At 43.3% G+C, this 15995-nt stretch overlaps 1 protein-coding gene across 11 annotated transcripts in view; it reads right to left on the minus strand.

Moving 5' to 3' along the window:
• Positions 1 to 15995, minus strand: part of ERG (ERG, ETS transcription factor) — a 108469-nt gene that overhangs the window by 10299 nt on the left and 82175 nt on the right. For 7 of the 11 annotated variants that reach the window (XM_017736342.1, XM_008635294.2, XM_017736343.1 and 4 more), the window contains 4 exons: positions 7232 to 7383; positions 4453 to 4656; positions 3469 to 3549; positions 1452 to 1523 (listed from right to left, as the gene is read on the minus strand). In XM_017736342.1, coding sequence (XP_017591831.1) covers positions 1452 to 1523; positions 3469 to 3549; positions 4453 to 4656; positions 7232 to 7383 — 509 coding nt within the window. The remainder of the gene's footprint in view (positions 1 to 1451; positions 1524 to 3468; positions 3550 to 4452; positions 4657 to 7231; positions 7384 to 15995) is intronic. The other 4 variants (XM_017736348.1, XM_008635297.2, XM_017736344.1 and 1 more) reach the window with 2 other exon arrangements.

The raw sequence follows: 15995 nt of genomic DNA on the forward strand, positions 1-15995 counted from the left end.
CCAGGGAACAATTCCCGCCCACTCCCCCATCCAGCCCTGCCCTCTGGCACTGGGAAGCCATTCCCTGGCTCCTGGCCCTCCATGCCTTGGGAATTGTCTCTCTCCAGCTTTCCTGCAGCTCCTTCAGGCCACACTGAGGTCACCCCAAAGCTTCTCCTCTCCAGGCTTAACAATCCCAACTTAACTTAAGATGTCCATTATTGGTGATGGGCTAATTAAGCAGTTCTTGATTTGTTTCTTATGATAGGTTGATTTAAATTCTATTGTAAACAGTTGTGGGGCATTTTGGTAAATGCCTTATGAAAGCCAAATTGTATGCATTGGATCAGAAGTTCCCTTTTTAGCCACTAATATAAACAAACAAATCTAGCAGGGTTTGATTTCCAAGGATCCAAACAGGTTGAATTTGTTGATGTAATTGCCTGGTAGTTGTTTCCTTATGTCTCTTTTCTAATTATCACTTAAAAAATCTACAGACATGATTTACACATGTGTACAAGTGTATATAAAATGGTTATTTGTATGTACCCTCCTGGATTCTACCCTAGAGCACAGATAAAATAATTGCTATTCAAAACCCCTCTTTTTAATGTGAGAATGTATCTTTGGACCAGAGCTCAGCCAATTCCAGTGCATGTCCCTTCAGAACACTTGGATTTATGCCTCTGGCTCAGTAGTGGATTTCCTTTAAATTTAGTATTTTGCTGTAGCTCCTCCTGATGTCCCTTAGTACTCCGCACTCATTATTGGAAAAGCAAATGTCCAGATGAGGCATTTTTCCAGCATTTTTTGTAGTGAAGGGTGATAAAAAGAAAATCTTTGGCTTCATAGCCATGTCCTCACCTTCTTTAATTATTCCCACTAGCCTTTCACAAATCACCACATCCACAACATTTTCACAGGCTTCAAAATTTTGAGCATTAAGAACTTCCTTATGTTTTGACTTTACTATTTAAGACTCTTAAACTCACAATCAGATTGTTGTGGGTTTTGCTTGCCTCAAACATAAGTAGAATGTAGATAGCAGGAGAAGCATGTATCCTGCATTTTTAGAGTATTTTTCCACAGTAGACTTCAAATAAAAGGGAATTTTAGCCCCATTTTAAAAACACAGAGCTGAAGGGCATTGATCAGTGACTGTGCTGGGACAATGCAACAGAACCAGCAAATAGAGCTCAGGTTTCTGATTCCCTGGTGCTTTAAAAAGTTGATACATTTGCTTCAAAGACAGAGATTTGTGGAAGAAATGGACTTATTAAACTGCTCTCTTTAATTATTTCACTCTACACAATTACATGGACACACATATATGTGATATAGGTATATAATGTGTGGGTTCCAAATAGAGCCTTGTATTTATGAAAGGGGAGTTGAAGGAGGAAAAGAATGAGATATTTCAAGAGATGAAATGAGTAAGATCACAGCACACAAAACGTGGTCATTGTTCATACCTGGCCTGGTTGTAATTCTTTGTGTTGCTTCTGGATAAACTGATGTGTTTGGAAAAATAAAAGTGGCACCTCCTGAAGAGAAAGAAAAGGACATAACACCTAAAGATTCATTTCCACAGTCCCTAAATCCACCAACGTTTTCCCTCCTGTAGTGTGAATGAATGGAGACTTGGAACAACTAATTTCTGCCTTAGGACTGTTATATATAAAGTTCATTCTAATAATCTTTACATCTATGTAAATCCATTCAAATTACTGGATAAAAGTCTGTGAAAAATTTGTTTTAAGGAAGGAGTCTTGTCAAGTTCAGGAAATCCCCTCTACCTCAACCACCTCCACCTGGGCAGGTGGATTTGTATCCTCTGAAATAAAACCTCTTTGCCTTCATTAGTGAATTCCCAGAAAGGTACACATTTTCAACAGAGACTTTTGGGTCAGACCCTCAGAAATCTCATTAATCTTCCTCAGAGTGAAAAAATGAAAAATATTTAGCTTGATGTAGGAAATAGAATCTCCCTTTTCTCAGGCATTGAAATTGCTCTGACTTCACCAATGGACTTCTAATGACCCTCTCCAGGAACATGAAAAAGGTCAATTACTGCTGATTTCAAGAACTTTTTTTCTAGCTCTTTTGTGGTCCACTGAAAATTGAAACAACTCATTTTTCCGTATGCTGATGATCAGCACGGTATTATTCACACTCCCCAATGACAGATAACCTCATTTTGGTGAAATGAATTTCAGAATATCATTGTCAGTGCACACATAGAGAAAAAGATAACACACAGAACTGCTGAACAACACTTGGATATCTGTAAGTGGAAACTGCTTGGCAAATGAGAATCCCAAAAGCCAGAGATAGAAAAGACCATCACGTCCATCTATTTTTAAAAAGGACTTAAATCTTATTCCAAACCACATCAAAGTAAATGGGAAAATTTTTGTTGCCTTTGGTGGGGTTTGCAGCGGGCCTACAGCCCACAGCAGGACTTGGTTTGCCACTATGACCAGTGGCAAACCTCTAATCTCAGGGAAAAATCTTCTAATGCGGTGAATTTTGCTACGAAACTCACTCAGTGAAAAATGAAATAAATTATGAAAGAAGCATTGCAATCCAAGTTTTGTTGTCTTTTTTCTTTTGCATTATCCTTTGTATTATCTTTTTCCTTTCTCATAGAGAATTGTTATTTCTGGTCACTGTAGGTAACTAATACCCTCAGGCATGATCATGCAATATTCCAAACGTCTTTTGTAGGGATATAAACCACATTATTGTAGGGATATAAACCACATTATTTGTACAGTTCCATGCCATCCTCTGTTGCACAACTGTTAGAGCAAGTTAAAATAGATTCTGAATTATTTTCATAAACATTTCAAGTTGCATCCTGAAAGATAGACAAGGCATGTGTCATCCTCCTACCTACACTCAACACTTTCCTGGGCCACATTAACAGAAGGGTGAATAGCAACAAAAACCATTTTACATTCAGATCAGACTTCGTGGCGATTACAACATCAGACTTAGTGGAAATTCCAGCTCAAGTCCCACACAGCCAGAAAATGAGATGAGCTAACTGCTTAAAGAGCAATTTTATTGATTTACATAATATTTACTGCATGGGAGGGGATACACCCCCATGCCCCAGAGCCCAAACCACTTTTGAGCTCCAAGAACCTTCTAGGGATCTGTGGAGTAAATCTGACAGTAGAATGAGACAGAAGGACCAAAAAAATCCTCAGGTGAAAGGCACCAAACCTGCAGTTTTATGCTGCGTCAGGGACCCCGTTCTCTTGCAGGACACAAGAAACTTTTGCACCATTTTTGCACCATCTGGCCCTGCGTGATCTCACCTTTTCTCTGTGTGTCTGTGCAGAAAACACACAGACAGCAGGGAGGGGATTCTCTCGTCTCCCTCCTGATTTACCACTTCCATTTTTTAGCAAGCAGCCCATGGAAAGGAATCCTGTGCTTTTAGAAGATGACCTACAGCAGTGGGAGCAGTGCCAGCATTACCTGTGTTTCTAGCATGCATTAACCGTGGAGAGTTTTGTAAGGCCTTATCAACATCATCTGAAGTCAAATGTGGAAGAGGAGCTACAAAACAAAACAAAAAGCAACACCAAAATGTAAAAAAAATCGTGAATTATCTTCTTAAACCATATTTTCCCCTGCCAGGATTGCCTGAATGTGAGTCTATCTAAACAGCCTGCAGTTTGGAGGGAGGTGTGTGGGCTACAGGGTAAATTAGAGCATTCATTTATCTGGTAATCATAATTTATTATTATGAATGCACAAAATTTCTGGCTGGTTATTGACAGTGTGCGTGTGGAGGAGACTGCACCGCACTGGTGTTGCAATGCTTGGTGGTTTTTTCTCTAAAAACCATGTTTGTTTTAACTTCTTTAAACTGAGGCAAATTTTTCTCAAGCTTAGGTGAAAGCCCTCAAGCCAGGTAATCCCTAGTCCCTTTTTTCCCATTGAAATTCTAACCATGCACTACAATTAATTTGCATTTGGACTTCAGGGACTGTTCCTTTTTTTCTGTGAATTTACAGAATTTTTTTTATTCAATTCAGTTAAATCTTCCCGATCCTATCCAGAGTACAGCAAACTGCTGCCAGTCCTTAGAATCATGCCTGGAATTCACTTTATGAATCAACGTTTGCACTCTCTTTTAGTTAAAATGGAAAGAAATGAGTATGTGACCAGAAAAAACATTAGCACTGAACCCTACGTGATTTTTCTTCCGGCTGAATATGGTGAGCTTCAACTTGATTTTTCTCTGAGATGGATACATAGAAAAGAGTCCCTAATTCTTCTCTTTGAGAAACATGAGTGAAATTAATGGGAATCTTTCCATCAAACTCATTAGGATTTGGGCTGGGCTCCCTATTATGTTCTTAGGAACAGCAACACTTGCAACAGACACTTGAAAACCCAACTATTCACAGCAATAAATTTAGGATTGACTGCAGACACGACGGAGGACTGGCTTACTCTCTCTGAGGTAGTGTAGGTGTGACAGGAGGATGTCTGCATTGTAGCTGGGGGTGAGCCTCTGGAAGTCATCCTTGGTCATTTTGCAGAGCTCCTTGCCGTCGATGTTCTGGAAGAGCAGGATGTCCACGTCCGGCAGCCCGTACTCCTTCACCGCCCACTCCAGCCACTGGCGCACGTGGTCTGTGCTCCACAGCGTGGGGTCTGCGGGGCCCACAGAGCATAAAATGAGCCAGGGAAGGGGAATTGCTGCAGCACTGGGCCAGTGCAAAATAATCCCCTCTTCACTGACTGCTGGAGGAATTAATTTGGTGTGCTGAGTGCAAGGGAGAACAACTGTGGAGAACTGTGAGCTCTGAGTGTTAACAACAAACCCTGTGCTGCCGAGTGAGCTCCTTCTCCCACTCAGCTCTTCTGCCTCATTGTTTTTAGGCATTTTTAGCCACAGATTAACAGAGCTTCTGGCCCACGGACAGCACTGCAAGCTGTAGCTGAACAATTTTCAAAACTCTCTGTTCAATCCTTATCTTTATTCAAGTGAAGTTTCCACTCATGTCTGGACGAATCTTTCTTGGGGGTAGGCTAAGTAAGCACTCACAGATTTGGGCAGTTATTTCACAAACTAGGGTGGGCCTCTAGTTAATAATATTAACTACAATATTAAAATATTCTCCATTTTCTTTCCTAGACTGCTGTGTTGTACATTGCTACACCCACGTGGGTTTTTACTCAACACCTGAAGTATTGGCAAAACCATGTGGGGACAAAAAGCCCCAAACAGTCCAGATTTCAAGCAAAATGTTTTTTCATGAATCCTTAATTTTAACTTACACTTCTTATTTTTCCTCCAAATTCCTCATTTTCTATTTCTCTCCCATTCTACTCTTCCTTGTTCTTGAGTAAGGAACCAACAACACAAAAGTCCCTCGGCTCCTACCATGAAGAATTTATACTTTTTGCAGAAAAAAGATTAAAGCCAAGGGGAAACAAATTCTTCAGGAGCTTCTGCCTTATCATCTTAACGATTCTGTGAGTCTGTGATATCCTCAAACATGGAGGTCAGTTGGCTGTTTCCCATCACAAGAAAACCTGGGACATAAATGACAGCCTAAATAGCTTTTCTGTGGCTCAACTTCAGTGCCATTCCCTCTATTTTGACTGTTGTTGAGGCTGGTCTGAAAGAGGTGGAAACCTCCCGAATTCCACCAAAAAACATTTAAAATAATGCCTCCATCTGATATGAAATAAGCAGGAATCTGAAGGGATTCAAGTCTGGTGGTAAATCTTAGGTCTGGATGGGATTTCTCACCTACAGCAGAGAACTCTGAAAACTTCAGTTTGGTTTGAAGTAAACAACCAAACACCAGGAAATTTACCAAAATATTTTGATTATGTCTGTATTTTTAAACACTCCTTATTTATGATAAACAGGAAGTTACCACAGCTGGAAATGTGAATTTTTCTTTTTTACTTCTAACTTTACCACATGAACTGCCCACTGCCTATGCAGTAATCAAAAACAACTGATTTTCACCCAATAATTTCTTTAAGTGACCCCAAAACAGCAAGGCTGTGACTGTGACCATCTTCTTCCTTGGAAGTCATTCAAATCCACCTCAAACACACCTCCAGGAATACACTAAATAAAAAATCCCTTGCTGAGCTAACCGTGCTAAGGATTACTAAAAGACTTTAAAAAAAAAAGTGCCAAACACCGGGAAGAAAAATGTTTTAGGAGAACATTCAAAAGTTGTGTATTTCAGTGTTGGCAGGACACTCATTATCATAGGCATCACTCTCCTGTGTCCAGAACAGAATTGACAATTCCATTGCAGGGGACACTGCAACAGATTTGTCCACACCTTTCTTCACAAATAACTGAAATAATCACAGCTTGCAAAATTGGCCACAGTCAGTACTCTTGCATGTGTAAGCAACTGAAAAACTGTAAGAATATTAAGCAACATGGCAGAGGCAGAAATATTTCAGACAGGCACCTCTCTGCTGGAGAAGAACCAGCAGCAAGGCATTCCCTCCTGGCTGCAGGTGTTGAGTTTACCCTGTGCGTACCCTGTGGTTTAGGAACACCCACAGATGCCATGATGCTTTGACTTGGAAACAGGCATGCTAATTATTCTGCAAAATATTCCAGGTTTGTTTGGAGGACAAAGCAGCCAGAAGTGACAAGAAGGCAGCCTTCTTGTCCCATGAACTGCTGAATCCCACAGCCAAGCCTGCCAAGGCTGACCAAGAATTTCTCAATTGTGCTCTTACATTGCAGTGGAGTTGTCAGTTTGCTTATTAAAATGTTTTATGCTGCCCAGACTCAGGGGATAACCCACATAAAGGCTTTTCATGCCCTGTTTGGTCCCACAGAAATGACTGTGTTTTGGTATTTTCACAGATAACCTTGCTACAGTGATCCTTTCTTTCTCTCCCACACACCCTGTGCCCAGCTTGTCCAAGGGATAAGAAATAGAAGTGGCTCTTCCTTTTGCCCACTTTAGGGTGAAATCCTCCAAAAGGAGCTATAGGAGTCAGATAAGATCTGAGTGCCTTTTATCAGCCCATTCTGCTGCTGAAATGAGAAGAACAGATTGGAGGTGTTCCCACTGTGATCCCTCTCAGCTCATTCTCTCAATAACCCCTAAAAATTACTGCTCTTTTCCTCTTGATCACCTGCCTTGGTAATTTTCTCCAGACCCTCTTAAATAATCCTAGTAGACTGGAGAGAAATGCATCTTTTTTTAGCATGCCATTTTGGTGTAGAGGGTCTAACCTGCTGGCACAATGACTCTTCGTTCATTGGTCGTCATGTTTGGGGGTGGAACGTGCTTCTCCTCCATGTAGTTTCCATAGTTCATCCCAACACTGTCTGAGCTGCTCACCATCTTCCCTCCTTTTGCCACGCTGCAGTCATCTGGAGAATTCCTAGGCATACAAGAAAGGTGTGCTTCCATTATTATTCCAGTCCTTATTAATATCACCTGCAGAGAATCACCTGGAATGAAATGGAAAACTGGGAGTCGAGCACCTGGAAACTCAGTGCCCCCCACCCAGTGACTCTGCTGATTGCTCCAGTTGTCTAAAATCACCAACCAGGTTCAGTGGACCATATATTGATTTTTATTATCACAGGATCAGGCTCTCAGATCTCTCCAGAAATTATAAACACTAATAATTTAATTCCAGACATGGAATGGAGGTTTGGTCATGAGCTTGTTCAGCCTGGTGGCTGCAAGGAGCTGCAATTTCCCTCTCCAAACATCTCAGAGACAACTGAGAAACACTTAATGCACTTAATTCACATTTTCTGGGGGAAAACTATTCTTCGTTGCCGTTGTCCAAGCAGTCCAAGGCTTGGAGAGCTGCCCACCTCCACTGCCATCATTGTTCCACACTCAGTTGCACTTCATGTCATGCAATGTATTCACATTCCTACGTAAGGCTCACAAAAAAGGGGAACATTTGCCAAAGCCATGATTCAAAATACCACACGCATGACTGGAAAAACCTTTCAGCTCCTGACTAGCTCAGTCTCCATGGTACTGTAGTCAAGACAGGGAAATCTGCAGAGGATCTGCAACCAGACACCTCTTTAATTTTGGCTTTGCTCTCTGAATTGAGTCTTTAGGTTTAACATCCCACAGGGGGTTCCCTAATGGCATTTTAATTGCATCACAGTTTTCTTTCTGGCGGACACAGACATATTTGTCCCTTAATTTAATGTCTACAACGTGTTTCATCAGAGGGAGAAAAATTGTTACAAAAGTCAAAATAAAGAACTCAGCCATGGGGAATACCTTTAAATGTAAGGAGGTTGTTTGGCAAGGGAAGGAGGGTGTTAGCTGGGGCTTGGTTTCTTTAGCAATACCTCATTACTAACAAGCTTTCTTTTAGTCCTGCCATTTAACTCCTGAAATTGTGCCGTGGTCTCACTAAACAAGAGGCAAGTCACAGATTCATGGAATCATGGAATCACAGAGTGGCTTGGGTTGGAAGGGAACTTAAAGATCATCCAGTGCTACCCTTGCCATGGGCAGGGACACCTTCCACTGTCCCAGGCTGCTCCAAGCCCCAATGTCCAGCCTGGCCTTGGGCACTGCCAGGGATCCAGGGGCAGCCCCAGCTGCTCTGGGCACCCTGTGCCAGGGCCGGCCCACCCTGCCAGGGAACAATTCCTGCCCAATATCCCATCTAACCCTGCCCTCCTTCACTTTAAGGACTTTCCCCCTTGTCCTGTCACTCCATGCCTTGTCCAAAGTCCCTCTCCAGCTCTCCTGGAGCCCCTTTCAGGCCCTGTGACTCAATTGTGTTGACTGCTCAGCACTGCCTTGGCTCAGGAACTAACACGGTTATAATTCTCACACGTGTGTTTTAAAAAAACATCAAGTACTAAGGAAGCTGAGATACTTAGTGCACATCTTAAATAATAAAAGCAATTTCTTTTCTACCCAGTGGTCCTACCAAGTTTACCCTTCTGTGTTAAGATAGATATTAAAAAAAAAAATCACCTGCTGATGACTTGCAGTTTAAAAATAAAATATGTCACAAGACGTCATTCAATGGATGACAAAATCTTCTTTAGGAGAAGGAAGAGGGCCTTGAATGTTGCCTGGAAAATGTTGGCTTAGCACACTTTTTCCAGGATGCCTCTAAACACATCACATATGAAACCTGCCCTGTGTAAAAGCCCTGACACTGCTCTGTCAGCCACAGGACTGAAAAACAACCACGAGGGAAAACACAGTCAGCACCTGCCACTGCGTGGTGGTGAATTCAGCCCTTCCTCTCACAACCAGAGCACTTGGGCAATGTTTTCTCAGGTTTAGTTTTGCTCTCCTACCACACACCACTAAATATAACCTTGGGATGCAGCCTATTTCTGTCCAAACAGAGCTGAGCAAAACAAAGCTGCTTTTTGTTTCAGACACAAATGCTGAAGAAGAGCTTTTGTGATGACTCCTTGTGAGTGAAATGTTGGCTTCTTCTGCTTCCCTTTCACAAATACAAATGGCATAAATGCATGAGTGAGTCTGCACTTTAAATTATGGATATTTGGGAACATCCTCCACCACCTGCCCTTATACCTGTGCAGATGTGGGCTATGACTCCCCAAAACGGTTCTGTTACAAAGAACTATTTGGCCCATTCACTGAATTTTTAGAAACAGAGAGCTAGCAACATCCTTTAGCTTAACTATTTAATTTTGGGTTTTTTTTTCTGGGGACAGAAACCAGGGATAGAGGGACTCCAAAGTGAAATATCCCATCAGTAGCAGCCTACAGCACTTCTATAGGCAATGGTGCATTAAAACACTCTTGTAAACACTGAGCAGTAAATGATGTGAAAGATCCAGTAGCACACAGCTTTTGGCAATCTGACAGGGCTTCTGAGATGCTTTTCTGATCTGAATATAAACAGACAGGGGTGGGGAAGAAGATCATAAGTAAGTCATAACTTTTCATTAAAATCCAGAAGCAGATGGTCAAGGGTTTTGTCCCTTCAGCTCGCTGGGTGGACAAGCAAATCCCCCATCCATCAAATCTCCTAAGACCACGCTTAATTTCAGGCACAGAATCAGCTCTGTGGGATTTAACAGGACTACTCTGGTACTTCAAATTGAGTGTGTGCCCTAAACACTGAGCCAGGGCTTAACTCAACTGCCTGGAACAAACTTCTACAGTACAGAAAGCAAAACTGAAAACGCAAGCAGACGCAAGAAAATGGTGTTTCTAGTGCCCAGAACAACAAGAGAGTGATTGTCTACAAAGGGGTTTTTTTAGGACTTTCTGTGAGTCTGCTTTATTTCTGAACCACTGGGGGAGCAGGGTGGAAAAGCAGCTTTTGGAAAGTGTGCCCAGAGTGAAGGGTGCAGCTCTGCAGTGATTCATCCCCAGCTCCAGGTCTGAAATGAAACCAGAGGTGTTTTTCTTCACGGCTGCCTGTTATTTTTGCCCTTTGTAAATATACTGTTACACCTGGACTTCACAAAAAAAAAAAAAAAAATTAAAAAGAGGTAAGACTACACACAATCATGGTACCCAAGAACACTTTGTCCAGTCTTGAGCTGATAAATGTCTGCTGAGAAAGTATTTTCTCCTTGGACCTTGAAAGCCTCACCTTTATACCGGGTTACTCAAAATCGAGCTGATTTGATGGTTAAATTTATTACCCACTCCTACCAAAGCTGATTGGAGTTTTGCCAGCCATTGACTCTGATGAAAGCAGATGTAAGTTCATAAATAAGTGCATGAAACACACTTTTTCCTTTCCACTATGCTACTATTTTCCCCATGTGACATAAAACACCTGTGTTGTGTCCAAGTGCAAGGTGTCAGAGAAATTCAGATTAGGAAATCAGCAAAACCCTACATATGTCATTCCTGTAGTATAAACTCCTCTACTTAATATTTCTGAGTTTCAGAGGAAAATAAACGAGAAAAAATGTATTCTCCAAATATCTACATGTCTTCAGAAGTTTATTTAATAAGCACAGCTTGGATTACAGAGGCTGCTACAAGGTCAGCTCATACCGAGGGCATTGCAAAGCTTGCTCAGCCTCATCCTCATTCACTGCAGCCTGCTCACGTTGTAGTGAATTCGGTCAGTGCTGCCTCCCCAAAGAGTTTGTCATGAGAAGAAGAAGAAAAAACCTGAAACTTCCCTGAGATTCGTTACTCTGAGATACAGTGGGGATAGCCAGACCTTCCCTAGTGAGAAGGAGTCTGTGCTGAGACTCTGAAAAGCACTTCCAGGAGTGATTTCAGAGGCATCAACACTTCTCAGAGAATCCCAGAATGGTTTGGGTTGGAAGGGAACTTAAAGATCCCCTTGTCCCACCCCCCTGCCATGGGCAGGGACACCTCCCACTGTCCCAGGCTGCTCCAAGCCCCAATGTCCAGCCTGGCCTTGGGCACTGCCAGGGATCCAGGGGCAGCCCCAGCTGCTCTGGGCACCCTGTGCCAGGGCCTGCCCACCCTGCCAGGGAACAATTCCTGCCCAATCTCCCATCCAGCCCTGCCCTCTGGCACTGGGAAGCCATTCCCTGGCTCCTGGCCCTCCATGCCTTGGGAATTGTCTCTCTCCAGCTTTCCTGCAGCTCCTTCAGGCCCTGCAAGGCCACACTGAGCTCAGCCCAAAGCTTCTCCTCTCCAGGCTGAACAATCCCAGCTCTCGCAGCCTTTCCTCCCAGCAGAGCTGCTCCATCCCTCTGCTCATCCTGGTGCCTCCTCTGGACTCCCTTCCAAGACTTCTTGTGAGAGCAAAATTTCCCACAGAGAAGTCCAGCACAAGTGAGGCATGAAAATGCCAGAAAACTCACACTGGTCAAAAATCTCCCTGGGGTGCTCCCACAGGCTCCTGCCCCACTGCTCAGTGTACTGGGCTGGGGAGCTGTACACAAAGAAGTAAATGAATGGGTGAGTAAGTAACTGGAAAAGGGATGGCCAGGGTGGGAACAAGCTGCCAGGTCTGTGGAAGGCAGGGAAGTCCCTCAGTAACACACCACTGGCTAAAGCTGCTTAAACTGCTGCTGAAGCCACGGCTAATCTTTGCTATAAGGTGTCAAAAGCAGCCCTATGAAGACAAAAGAAAAGAAAAAAGAAAACTGTAGCCTCCCCTGGGCTACTCAAGTCATGGCACTGCTCTGCTCCATGTAGGGCTTTGCATGGTCCAGCAGCCCCAACAGGCCATGGCCATGGAGAGGAGGGAAGGGGGCATCCCCCTGCGAACAGAGCACCCAAAACAGGGGCAAACACCTCTGTGTGGGGTGCCCTGGGCTCGGTGGGTGCTCAGGGTTACATGGGGTTGGCCCAGCGTCACACAGAGATGTCACCTGGAGGCACCTCTGGTTCCTTTCTCCCGTGACAGCACACAGAGAGTTGTTGGCTTTCTGTGAGCAAAACAGAAGGTGCTTTTTTACTGAGCTGTACACACAGCAACCATCCATCTCCAATTAAATAATAACTTTGGCTAATTCAATCTTTTAATTTTCTTTTTTATTTTCTTCCCCTTAGCTTTCCCCAGCTATCTTGCAACCCACAGCTGCCTTGAGCCTCAAGGCCATGGTGGCAAATGAAGGCAGTCAGCATCTGGCTCACTAGAGGCCAGTCAAGCTATAAATATTCCCAGCCTGGCTCTTTGTGCTCACAGTGTGGGGAAACAGCTGGTTTAAGTTTGACTGCACGTTGTCATTTCTCCATTAGTGCAAACACTTCAATATTTCTTACGTGTCAGGTTGGAGTGAAGAAAGGGAAAGCAGGGAAGGGGGTCACGAAAAGCCAAAGCTAAGAAATGATGTTCTGTATATACATAATTTAAAATTAGATTGCTGCCTGGGACAAGGCTGAGGTTTGACATGGTGATAGCTAGGCCAAAGCCACAACGACTTCCCACTTGGCCTATAACTTTCAGGACCTATTTTCTCTTGTTTTTCTTTTATTATTTTTATAGAAATTCTATTATGATGGTAATGGATTACATTTCTCAAATTGTATTTCATTTCAAGAGCTTGTAAGGCTGTTGTATTTGTGGTTTCGTAAAATATGAAATACCAGGAGATGAGGCCCTTCCCAAACCACACGTGCCTTCTTTTGTGGGCAGGGATCATATAGAAAGTTAGGAAAATAGAGCATAAACAGAAGTGACATCTTGTATGGAAACCATAATCCCCCCTGTCTGTGGAATGTCTGCTGATTTTCATGATTAGCACTAAGGGGCTGTGAGGGTGCAAAATGCTGAAGCCCATGATCAGCCACTTTTCCTTACCTTCTGTTTTGTCTTAAAAAGCTATTCCCAAACTTTGAATACCGAACACCCCCACTGATGCTGCCCTGATCAAAATGAAACACCCACTAATGACGGGGCAGAGGAGAAAACTCACCCCCAGCTCTTAAGTGCTCTGGACACAGTAAATCCTGTACAGCAAATCAAAAGCAATGATGGCAATAGTCCTAAATAATGACAGCAATCACAACTCTTGTGGGCTCCTATGTCATTATTTGAAGACTATTTTTATATTTCACTGCCCATCTGAAAGCCTTTGGTTGCTGGAAAGTCAGTGGTCAATCGTGAATGTCGCCATGATAATTTTGAATGAGCCCATTATCCCACAGTGGAAAACTTCTTATTTAGCACCTGCCAGCCCAGCACCCCCCAAAAAGCTTCCAAAAAAATAAAATAGTTGTAGTATTAGTGAACTGAGTTTGTTTTTCTCCTTGGCAACACGTTTGCCTCAAGAACAGAGCCAAACCATGCCCACACACGCATGCAAATGCTCATGTTAAGCTTGTGGATTTTCAGAGCAAAGAGGAGCTTCTTGAAGCAGCCACACATCCCTGACTTTGCCATTTTTCCACCTTGGTAGCCAGCCACTCCACCAACCACCCAGTCTTTGGGAAAAAGGATTATCAGTCTGAGATAACCAACATCTTTTTACCCAACATTAATAATACTTTACCCAGGCAGCTCCAATAAAGAAAATCATCCTCTTAGGACACATCTCCCAGCTCTGCCCTGGGCTGCTACAGGGGCTGACTCTGCTGGAGACTTGCAAGGGCCTGCTGGGGGTTTTGGGCCAGGCTTGTTGTTTAGTCTGAGCTGAGGTTTCCCAGGAATCCCAGGGCTGGATGCCGGTGGTGTGCCACCAGACGTGGAAGGGACATGCCACCGTGCCCCCACCGCGGGCGTTGTGCTCCAGGGGTGGAAAAAGCCGTGCCTTGGGAAAACAAGGGATGTCAGGGTGAGGGCTGCACATCAGCCCTGTCCCTCCCCATGCTGGATGCTCTCAAGGTGGGGGTCAAGAGGATGGGGCCAGAATTTTCAGTGACAGGATGAGGAGCAATGGCCATAAACTGAACCATGAGAAGTTCCACCTCAACAGGAGGAAGAATTTCTTTACTTTGAGGGTGGCAGAGCACTGGAACAGCTGCCCAGGAAGAACATGGAGTCACCCTCTCTGCAGACATTCCAAACCCACCTGAATGCCTTCCTGTGTCACTTGCTCCAGGTGACCCTGCCTTGGCAACAAGGATGATCTCTAGAGGCACCTTCCAACCCCAACAATTCCATGATTCAGTGATTTTGTGAGTCTGTGGAGCTGCTTAAATACTCTAATTAGACCCACCAGTATCACATCATGATGCACAGGTGCCTCCTACAGCTTAAAGCCTACCAGTCTGGATCCTGAGAGCAGGATGATCTGCTGGAATACAGAGCTCCATATGGATGAATGCTCCCTCCCCAGTGCCTGGGCACAGCAGCTGTCACACATCTCAATAATGCAAGGTACCTCAAGTGCTCCCTGTTCCAATTTGCTGGCTTGTACAGCTCAAAAAATCTTCTCCTTAGGAGATTTTACATCAAGGGGAAAAGAAAAAAAAAACACCAGCAAGAAAACTCAAGTTCACCCTGGACTCTGAAAAGTCCTCCTGTGTGTCAGACGTACTGAACCCAGCGAGTACAGAGGCTCTTTGATGAAAATTCAGGCAGATACATGCAGAGAAAAATGGTATTTCCTCAAAGAGCCAGCACAAAAGATGTATTAAGTGATAATTTCATTCTCAAATGGTTTTCAAGCAACAACTGGTAGCACTTAAATCAACATTTTGCACATGATTAAATCCTAAGGACAACTAATTATTTCTGGCATTTCTTTAAAACTTCTCTATCAGCCAAGCTGATGTTGGAAAGCTTCTGCTGTGCTTTCACTGCAGTTAACTTTCAAAATACTTCTTCAATGAAATCATCATGCTGCTCATGGCAAGAGAAATTTATCTGTGGCCTGAATAAGACTCTGTGTTCCACTTCAGCCCGCCTGAAAAAGATGGATTACCTACAGTAAATGTCATTATTCCAAGCTACCTTTGTGTAGTCCCACCCATGGGCATGGCAGAGCCCCATGGGCGAGTGTATTCCAGGATCACTGGGAAATCCATGGATTTAAGTGTTGTTTGAGCAGTACCCAGAGCCTCATGAGAGCATTTCCACAGAGTGAATTTCTCCCTAAATGCATGACGTGAATTGCACTCATTGTGGCAGAATTGCTCGTGCCTAATTTGATAAAATATATAAAGAACAATAAACAGCCAAGTACCAGTGTGGCATATGCAACCTCCAGATTTATACTACAGGGTGAATCTTTTGGCCTGACCCAGGAGCAATAAATAGCAGGAAACAGGATTATTACATTCAGGTGAAAGATTGACTGTAGGGTGGCACAAAGGGTCTCATTAGATTTATGTACCTGGGAGGAACAGAATGGCTGCACCAACATAATGTATTTAAAGAAACTCAATTTGATACCTGTGACAACCTGCATTATACATGCAACAACAGCCAGGTAAATGACAGCTTTAATTTAAACTTTCCTTGCTTTATTTAATTTAAGGTAAGCCCCCAGGCTATATTTTGTGGTGCTGGGCAGCGGGGTTTAGCTTGAAAAATACTGTTATTGTTAAAGAAAAGTGGGTAGCTAATCCCCATACAGCACACTGAAAATAACCCTTTAATTTCATTCTAATGGCATTTCTTTGGTATTCACA

This window comes from Corvus brachyrhynchos, unplaced genomic scaffold (genome assembly GCF_000691975.1).
Source record: "Corvus brachyrhynchos isolate BGI_N302 unplaced genomic scaffold, ASM69197v1 scaffold434, whole genome shotgun sequence".
Lineage (NCBI taxonomy): Eukaryota > Metazoa > Chordata > Aves > Passeriformes > Corvidae > Corvus > Corvus brachyrhynchos.